Raw genomic sequence first — 9,930 nt, forward strand, 5'->3', positions numbered from 1 at the left:
TAGGGAAAAGTAAACTGCCCATTAATAGCATATAAAAAAAAATAGGCGCTGGCTATTATTTGTTGTGAGTAAATTGGCTTCAAAGTGTGCCCCTTTTATTTTTACGTGTGCGGATTTTTTTTGGAGGTTGGTGCCTGGCTCTTGGGCCCTGATGGTTTTTTTTTCTTCCTGCTCATCCGTTTTTATGAACTCTTCTACGTCCTCTTTTTTTGTGTATTGCCGGGACACACAGTATATCATCCCCTGGTTTTAACCGAGCGTGGTGGGTGCGGATATTTGCGTCCGCTGGTAAAGCGTCATGTTATGGACAACCACTCAACGTGGAGAATTTCCTGTGCTTGAACCGCTTTAGCTCCTTTCGAGGTCAGGGGGGCGTATCGTTTTCTTTCCAATATTCAGATCCAAATGTTGGCCACCAGAGCCTTGCTGTCGATCCCTTTGGTGATGGACCCATGTAGGGATTTCAAGGTGGCATGCGGGCGTGAGTCGTCTCGATCTGGATGTGTGTTAGTTGGGGGCACACTCTTGTCTGGGCATGCGTGGGCTTGCGCGCGGTAGTTGTGTATGCTAGCGTACCGTGTCCTGTCGCTGCGTGGGTGGGCATGTCAGCCTGTTCTGGATGAACCTGCAGTGCTGTGCCGTAGCTGGGTGGGAGAGAGCGGCACAGCAGGCTTCTTCCAGGCGTTCAGCTTGCATATCGTCGCTCGCTGGCTACACGTCTCGCAGAGCAGAAGATACGGGACTCGGAGCAAATCGGGCGAGTGAGAAAAGGGAGCATCAACAGCTGTCTAGAGCTGCCAGTTGCGGACCATGAGCAGCGGTGGCAGACGATTCCGTCTGATCTAGCGTGCGTGCGTGTTGTGTTGTGGTGTGTTCCACGCTCCCCCTGTCCTCTCACTCTCCGCCAGGCTCTCGCTGTTTCCCATGTCCTCCTCGCCGGCTGGAAGGGGCCAAACAGACCCAGACCTGTGCCCCTCGGCAGAGCCAGCAAGCCAGATAGGACCTGCCGCCTGTGCCCTGCTGCCCTGCTGCCTATCTGCCTCCTTTTGGCTCTAGCTTCACCGCCGGGGCAGATTTCTGAGCTCTCCGGGGGGGTCCATTGATGCCACCCACACATGCGTAAAAAAAAAAAAACAGTTTGCTGCCGTCCGTCCCACCGGGGGAAACCGGCTTATTGGCTTCCCACACCCTCGGCGCGCCTTGCGGGCCTTCTGTTTGGCTCGTCCGCACCGTGTGACAAGGCAGCTGATAGCCCCCCCTCGTAGCGCCCATTATTCGTCGCTCGCGCCGGCGCCCAGCCCCGCTAAGCGAGGCGCCCACCCTTTGGCCTGTCTTTTCTGTTATCTGCTTGCTGCGCGCTCGCGCACGATCGCGAGAAAGTCTTGCGAGCCCTGGGTGGGATCACCGGCAAGGCGGGACTTTTGAGTCAGAGGTGGTGTGATGGTGGTGTGTGTGTGTGTGTGTGTGTGGCTTGGTGTGTTGCATCTATGGTGATTTTTTACACGAAATGGTGTGAAGAATGCGGGGAGCCGTGGGAAAGATCCAGAGCCGAAAAGGGAGGCCGGGGCACACCACACGCAAAATGCCCAGCTGCTAAATACCACAAGCAAGACGTGCTTTGTTTGGATCGGTTCTTATCTTACGCCACGTCATGAGGCTGGATAGCTGAGAATTGCGAAAAGCCCATGGACCCTGGCGCACGTTTAATCTAGGACCCAAGAGCGAAAGGAAAGTAAAACGATGAAGTGTTGGTGGTTACTGCCCGCTGAAAGTGAGCCTTCAGAGGAGAGTGCCTTCAGAGGGGAGTTGCTCCGTGCGGGGAATCAGATTCCTGTGTAAAAAAATATGTCACCGGTTTGGAAACCCCTCCTGGGCTGTACCTTGTCAGCGGCCTTTCAGGGAGTAAGCCTGTGCGCAGAATCCGGTGGCTTTCCGGCCTGATCCGCCCCCGGTCCTCGCTGGGCCCTCAAGATCGTGATCACACGAAACCGGCGAGCAGGGGAGGCCTCCCCCGCCGCTTTCGCAACCGCTCCTCGACAATGTATTTGGTCATACACAGCAGAGCCTTGTGCTAGGGGCCTTTGCTAGTACGGATCCAGTCCAGCCTCGTCAGCCCTTTTCTTGCTTTTCTCAGAAGTGGAGAACCTCGAGATACGACAGCCTGACCCGAGGCCAGGGCGGCAGGCTCTGCCGGTGGGCCGGAGAAGGATGGATGATCGGCATGCATGTCCACTCTTTCGGAGGTAAACAGAGGGAAAAGTTCGGCAGTGCATATTTAGCTGTTTAAGAACCCCCGGTCTGTGTCCCAAAGGGGATAAGTATGGATGCTGGCCCACTGTCCAAAATTCGACAATGACGGGCCGAAAAGAAGTTGACTTATCTCATCTACACGCAGCAGCACCGCTCGGAGAGAAAGACAGAACGCGGATAGGGGAAGATAGCGGAAAAGATAAAGGAACAAGGATGAGGCAACGGGACACGTATTCTTCACTGTTAAGTGGCCTCCGGGGTGCATGCCAAAGCTAGAGACCGCGGCCGTAAAAGGCTTTATCCTTGCTCGCGCAGATGCTACCCTTCTGTCACTTGTCAGGTTTAGAGCCAGCTGTGCTCGGGCGTATGTAGCGCTCCGCCGTGACCCCATGCTGCAGCAGAGCACTGACGCCGGACGCTAAACTGACAAGGTCATGGCGAATGGCATTGACACTCGGCAACGGGCAACGGCCTCGCTAGCCTAGACAAGGTCTAGTCACCGCTAATAGCAAATACATTGCTTGTGATCGGCGTGCTACGCTCTCAAGCCGGTTTAATTCAACAAATGGTCTGGAAAAGGGCTTCGGATGAGGTAACTCTATTATCAAGCCACTGCGTGAAAAGAACTTCTGCGATCCCTACTCATCTAATGTGCCTGCTAAATTAAACTGGCTTAAGAGGGTAGATTTGGCAGCCACCCCCATGGACTTTCAGCTTGCGGTCACACAGGAGGTAAAAAAAAAATAGAAAAAAGCAGAAAAGCGCCGGAGGGGGCCAAAAGGTGGCTGGAGGGGGGCAGGGGTTAGGCATTGGACACACAGGTCGGGGGATTTTTCGGCAGGGAAGAAAAAGAAAAAGTAATAATATACCTCAGAAGTGCTCACCCCCAGGCCTGAACTTGTGGATCATTCTTCAGCAGCTCGGGCGCACTGCAACATCAGAACGGGGTGTATGCATACTCCGGCCGCAATATTGTCCCTGACAATGCACACTGTGAGTTATCCGGGCTGAATTGTCACAGTAAAAGCAGCCCCCAACCTGCTGTGCACTGTGAAGAACTCATGGGGGGGCCTTTCGTGCTTTAATCCACCCGAGTGTTGGGCAGAAGAGAGCACACCAGACCGCCCCTGCTCCGCATTGTGGTCCAGCTAAATCTCCATCATTGCATATGGACGGGGCTGATATTCTCAAGCTTTGGGAGGGGCGCGTTTCCCGGACCCTCCGGAAGTGATGCGCCGGATGAGATAAAAAGCCAGGAAGTTTTTTTAACCACATAAAATATGGGCCCCAGCTGCTTTTCGTCTTCAAGCCCGTGAGCCAGCAGGGGAGAGAGGAGGGGCCATGGTGAAGCGATCCTGCCGGATCCCATAGCCCTGTTCGGTGTCACACATGTGCGTACGCGGACACAACTGCAGGGAGGTGGGTCCTGCCGGCTGTCGGAGTCCAAACTCTCTGGTAGGCAACCTGATCTGGCTGTCCCTGCGCTCGAGCGGCTTGGAGGGTGATGAGGGGGGAGGGAGTAAGAGGACGAGACAAGAGTGCCTCGCTGGTGGGCAGTGGGTGCTGTGCCACAGACGGACGGGAGGTCATCAGAGCAAGGCTCCAAGTGGCGGAAACAGCGCCGTCCTCTGCCCTGCGCTGCCGCCGTGGCCAAGACGGCTGCTGCATTGTGGGTTTCTCAAATACCGCCTGGTTCGTTGCATCCGAGTGCCGTCTTTTTGCCCGCCAACCCCCCCCGACTCCGAAGCAGAAGGGACTTTGGCACGTTTGTGGGAACGGACATGCCCTCTACGCTCGCTATTGGCCACAGCGTGTGTTTCATTTACCGGGAATTACAGGGACCTGTGTCCGATCTTCCGCGTCCTCACCCTCTGGTGCAAGCCTGGGAGCAGCCCGACGGCTCGGCTTCGCCTGGCCAAATCGATTTGGCGAGGCGGTTTTGAGGCGGCATTTGGCTGCTTGTAGGTGGCTCTAGGGAAGGAATGTGACAAGCACGAGAACAAGGTGGCGGCACAGGGCAGCCAGCTGGTCGACTTTCCCGATCGGGTAACTCCGAGGTGATGTACCGACTGCAAACCATGGGCGGCGGGCGCAAATGCCAGCCCTGTCGGAGCGAGCTCCGAGCGGACTCACGACGCTTTAACTTGGGGACACACAAGTGGACGCTTCGCATAGCCGTCATCTTGTTTATGTAAATAGAAAGACATAACAAGGAAAAATCAAGCGACGAAATTGCAAAAAAAAAAAAAAAAGTTATTTACTATACAAAAAAGAAATTTACTATACAAAAAAAAAAAATCACAACACCAAGGATTCCCTAGTGGTTGCCCACCTGAGTACTAGCTCGGCCCTTATGTTTTGGTACTTGGAGATTTTGAGAGCGCATGGGATCCAAGCCCTCCAAAAACGGGTGCCTCTGCTCCCTTTTGCTCCCAGCCAAGCGCTCCCCTACCATCTGCTGCGCCCTACCCTATACATCCACTTGTATTCCAATCCTTGGATAAAACGATGAATATGCTCCTGGCGCTTTTACTCCCGCTATCGAGATGCTGGTGGAAATCGACTCGGGATAGAGCTGACACTGGCGATATCTTGTAGGCAACACCCGCGCGTGAGTGGCGCAGGAGAGCGTCAACGCCGGGCATGAACCGTTTCTCGTTTTCCGCCGAGCTCCTGAAGTGTCGGGGAGGGAAGGGATACGTGGCACGCATGGGGGTTCGTCCCGGAAACCGACCACAGCATAGCCTGGACAGCCAGAGGCGCACGATGCCGTCCGAGGTCATCGCCATCAGCTTGGGCGAGTTCTATAGGCTGGTAAGGCTATGGAGGGTAGGAGACTCTCTGGGCTCCATACACGCTTACCCAGGACTGTACGGCCCCACCTCCTTTGTGATAACCAAACAACATTCCTCCATTCGTTACAGGCAAGGCTAGCCACGTCCGCAAAGGTGCGCTCACTTTCCATTTCCCCCTCCACGGCCGCAGCTAGCCCCTGCTATGCTCTTGCCACCGAGGCTTCCTGAACCTCCAATCCGACCGTAAATAGTTCATGCAGCCGGGCGAGATGCACCATGTGATATTCCGAAAGTCGGAATCGTTGGTGATGCAGCCGCCGTACGAGCTCGGGTCGAGGGCGGCGCACCAGTCGTACATCCAGGACTCAAAGTTTCGAGAAACAGGAAACCTCGCCGCCCATTCGACACTAATACACGAAAAACCGCGGTTCGAAGTTTTCGGACATGGGTCAAATACCACATACCTAGTCAGAGCTTTCTTCGACCTAGATGTCGAAGCAATGGCTTTGTGAGTTTTGGCAAAAGGCAGCGCCTCGCGTATCGAACCAGAAGTCGTCTGGGGGGCTGGTTTGCAGTTGCGTTGCCGCCACCACGCAGGGACACCTTCAGGAGGAAGAAGCTCCGAGCCTTCATATCGGACGCATCCGCAATTGCGGGGGTCGATGCAACGCAGCTCCGGGAGATCGCCAGGCGTGTTTGGAGGTACAATATACCCTCCGACAGTTCGACGCATTTCCCCCAGCTGATGTCGGAGATGCCGTGCCGTCGGCTCGCGGTCTGGTAATGTTGGTATATTTGTATACCATCTCCAAATCAGGTCTCTTCGGCCATCGGCATGCACCCTTTCCTCCACCATGGGTTCGGAGCCGCAGCACGTGGTTTTATGGCTGGGGTGGCTGCACGACACCAGTGTGCGGATATTGGTTATGTCTGATCCCGGCTCCGGCGGTGGCACCCGTCCCACGGAACCAAGCTCCCCAAGTTGGACCGCCTTGTGAGCACAAAGCCGTAGTCGACCCTCAAACGCGATGCACCATCTCCTTTGAACGCTGTCGAAATCCACGTTGCGCTGCGCCGGGGAGAAAAGCCAGGCCTGGTGCTCCAGCCCGCACCAGTTGCAGTAGAGATAAGTCTCGAACGCGGCGGCGCACCTTTTCTCGAAGTCGGGTTGGAAGGTCGCGAGCGTACAGATGGTGCAGAGGTTCGGCAATCTTTTGTAAACGCTCGCAAAAGACCCGTTTTGTGCCGGCGCTGCTGGCTGGACTGGCTTTGCCAGCTGCGTTGCAAAATTGAAGAAGAGGCTTGAGGTGTGGCGCAAACGCGAGCGGGTCTCAACGTCCAAAAGCTTGACGATCTGGTTCAGGATGGGTGATGGCAAACGGTACATGGGACTGCGTGCCTTGTTGTGGAGGAGAGCTGCCACGAGGGGATCTAGGCTGGTAACCGTCGACGTGGAAGCGCCGGGTGCGTCTCCCGCTAGAACCGCTTCCTCATAGGTCGGTGGGGCTTCGGCCTCTGTTGCAGTAGGTAGTGGCCGTGGTCCGGACGATTTGCTGTGTTCGTTGCCCATTGTGCTTGATAGTTGGTGGCGGCTGCCGATATCGCTGGGAGCGTGGCAGACTCGCTAAAAAGTGTTGGGCGAGCGATGGAAAGGGAAGAAATGAATTGAGCATGGCGGTTGGATAGGTATTAATATATTCAGCGATCTTGCCTTCTCCGAGAGCCACGCGAGGTTTATCCATAACTTGAAGGCAAATACTTTGGCGAATAGGGGAAAAAGGTTTGCGTAAGCCAATATCTAACCACCTAGCTTTTTTAACTTTACAAAATAAAGGATCAAGACAAAGGATGGGATGAAAATAAGTTCGGTGCTTCTATGCAGTTGGAGTGTGATGTTGTATTTGTCGCGCATATGACTCCTCGATGGGGTTCAAGCCTTGAACGCGGGACGGGTGTTATCCGTCGGTGCCTGGAGCAGATGTATGATGCCCACATGCTGCTGGTTATCGGAGATGCTCGAAGAGTAGCGAGAGAAGCCACAGGCTGCTGTGGACGTCAAAGTGGCTGGGCACTTCAAATTCAAAAGCGGCGCCAGGCGGAGCTTAGTAGATGGAACCTCGTGTGACGCCAGGGGCATTTGCGAGCGCTGCTCTGGCAAATGGTCAGCCTGGGTGTTAATGTCGGACGCCAACGGCCCGCCAGCATCGAAAGGAACCACAGGGGATGCAGGGAACAGATGGAACATGGCCAGACATACTTCAGTTTGGCGTGGATGTACGTTATAAACGCAGCTGTGCGGCTGGGTCGGCATAACCTATTCGACGCCAGCGACGCTGGGATCGGGAGGGCCACCGGAGCAACGAAGGCAGAGACGAGAGTTGCCCGTGGGAAGAGAGCGGTTGATGGTTCGCAGGAAAAGAAGTGCGAAAAGACGAATTGTGCAGCGAAGGATCGGGCGTACTGCCGACCACCTGAAAGACTGGAACGCGCTTGTACACATACAGAGTATGGTGGAGCCGGTCGGTTCGAATTCGTTTGGCTGGGTTCGATCGAATTGGGTGCGAAAAAGACAGCTTGACCGGGGGTCACAGCATATCGATGCTCGTTTTGAAGGCAGTCCCAGAGAGTGGATGGGAGGCCGCGACAGATGATCCGCCCACCTCGCTAGAAAGCTGGTCAAATGCGGAAGGAAAGGCCCGACAAAGTAGCAATGTGAAGGCAGCAGAGGAAGGCGGCGTGGTGTTTTCCTTGCGGGACGTGAAAATTAGAGGAAAGAATTGCATTGATGGAAAGCGCGAAACAGTTTTTGGCCAGCTTTACCAAAACTACCAGCAAATTTCCAGACTTCCATTCGTGAACTCTTCTTTTTTCCGAATCCAGCGCGAAAAGATCTGCTTGGTGTACTGCTAACCAACAATCGTGAACAGATAAAGCACACACACACACACAACTCGAGCAAGATGTTCGAGAACTGGCCGGCCTTTGGCAGCCTTCTGGTGGCCATTGTGGCCTTTCTCCTGGTGTCGCCGTGGGCCTGGGCCCTCAAAGAGGCGCCCTCCCAGGAGCCCCGGACGACGATCGGCTGGTGCCGAGTTTGGCTTTCGACCATTCTCGGATTGCTCTTCCTGCTGCCCTTCCGTGTCGTCTGGGTGGTCTGCCACTGGAGCACCCTCGTGGACTTTGGCCGTGTCCTCGTCGCTGGTTCCGCAAACGACGGCGACTGGTTGATCAAGGCATTCATGAAGGCTTGGCGGGGCTATCGCTATGGCAGCCAGCACGTTCCCGACTTGGAGTTGGCATTGACAGTCACCTCCAACCCACCCCTGCCGCTGCCGCTGCCGCTGCCCGACCGCGGCCAACCTTTGTTGGAGATGCTCGCCGACCAAGGCCTCACGTCGTCGCCCACAACCCAGCAGCAGCAGCAGCCGCCGCCCGCCACCAGCCCTGGCCACGCCGACACGTCCAACCTCCGGCACAGAGGGAGCGTGGCTCCAGGCTCGGGGCAAGATGGAATGGAATTTTGGGAGACATAAACTGCGGTGGGGGCTTTGGCCGCATTCTTTTCTCACCTTTTTCTTGTTTCTTGTGCTCGCCGTCGTCTGTTTTTTGGTCTGGGCTTTCTTGTTTTTGATTTACGGTATTTTTACCCGCTAACGCAGAAACGCACTGACATGGCAGTTGCTCCGGCGGCCAGTGAAGCGCCACCAGCCCTCGATGGTAAGGAAGGCGGCAGTCAGGGCGACGGCAAGGACGATCTAGAAGCGGCCCGAGAGGATAGGGTCCGAGTCTGGCGGCGGAGAGGCGGAGATCACGCCAGTCGTTTGGGAAGGCGAAGATGGGCATGGGAAAGATGGCTTGTAACGTCAGAGCCGGAACAGCATGCATTCGATGGTTTGAGCACTTACCGTAGCCGCCGTCACGGGCAGGCACAATTTCCCACCAAACCTCACAGTTTTCGAAAGCAAATAAAACAATAAAATGAAATTATAAAAATAATCGAAAAAGTAAAATCCCGTAATAATTTATAAAATCTTTAACGTATATTTTTTTTTTTTTTGTAACTTATCGTAAGCTTTTAAACAAAATTTTAAAGTTGGACCTTCAAAATGCATCCGCTGTAAATAAATTTAGCATCCCCTAAAAAGCGCTGTAGTAATAATTTTTTTAATTTTTTAATTTGCTACGCGCTGCAATTTACGCCCTTAATATTTAAATTAATTAAAATTAATTTATATATTAAAAAGGATCCTAAATTTTAAATGCATTTCGAATTTTTATTTTAGCATTTTTTTCTGATTTGATATAGCGGTTGAAATGTGTTCATTTTTGTATGTAACTTGGTAGCGTGCATCCAGACTTTTGAAGTGTGACTGTACCTACCGTGGTTTGTTTGCTCTTGTACGCGCCCTGGGGGTCATCGTGCAGGAAGTCAGGGGTCTTCAGAAGTTGATGGACATGCCTAAACAGCAGCACGTATTTTTGTAGACGGGCGTGCCATGGCAGGGCTGCTGATCTACAGGGAACACAGGACGTTGGCTAGAAGCGAAGTAGATGGCATTTTGACGAATACGAATGCAATAAGACACACCCGTCCTACGTCTCCCTCTTCCAAAAATGCTAAAGTAGAACACGGCAGGGGGATCACCGATTGTTGCCCACCTTAGCTAACTATATCCATGAGCAGGTTGTGGTTTTGCCGCGATGGTATTCACCGCAGCTAGGAATTTAAACGATGCAGCTTGCTCCTTAACGACTGCCAGAGGGAATATAAGACGGAACGAACGGTGACAGGAACCTAAAAAAGCACTCATATCCGTAGCTAACAAACGCTGCCAGGGTGCTAGAAACACGCCCAGCAAAAAACAAAACAAAAAAGAAACGAAAG

At 53.9% G+C, this 9,930-nt stretch overlaps 3 protein-coding genes across 3 annotated transcripts; 1 reads left to right on the plus strand and 2 right to left on the minus strand.

Annotated features, from left to right (window-relative positions):
* Positions 1 to 5,017: 5,017 nt before the first annotated feature.
* On the minus strand, positions 5,018 to 6,734 carry GGTG_11939 (hypothetical protein). Its single transcript, XM_009229830.1, has one exon. It carries the CDS (start codon positions 6,613 to 6,615, stop codon positions 5,236 to 5,238), a length of 1,380 nt encoding a protein of 459 aa, XP_009228094.1. The 5' UTR covers positions 6,616 to 6,734; the 3' UTR covers positions 5,018 to 5,235.
* On the minus strand, positions 6,720 to 7,290 carry GGTG_11940 (hypothetical protein; the record flags this gene model as incomplete). Its single annotated transcript, XM_009229831.1, has 1 exon — positions 6,720 to 7,290. One exon carries the CDS (start codon positions 7,288 to 7,290, stop codon positions 6,976 to 6,978), a length of 315 nt encoding a protein of 104 aa, XP_009228095.1. The 3' UTR covers positions 6,720 to 6,975.
* Positions 7,291 to 7,902: 612 nt separating this feature from the next.
* Positions 7,903 to 8,756, plus strand: GGTG_11941 (hypothetical protein). Its single transcript, XM_009229832.1, has one exon. It carries the CDS (start codon positions 8,006 to 8,008, stop codon positions 8,576 to 8,578), a length of 573 nt encoding a protein of 190 aa, XP_009228096.1. The 5' UTR covers positions 7,903 to 8,005; the 3' UTR covers positions 8,579 to 8,756.
* The last annotated feature ends 1,174 nt before the right edge of the window (positions 8,757 to 9,930 follow it).

This window comes from Gaeumannomyces tritici, assembly GCF_000145635.1.
Source record: "Gaeumannomyces tritici R3-111a-1 unplaced genomic scaffold supercont2.7, whole genome shotgun sequence".
Classification (NCBI taxonomy): Eukaryota; Fungi; Ascomycota; class Sordariomycetes; order Magnaporthales; family Magnaporthaceae; genus Gaeumannomyces; species Gaeumannomyces tritici.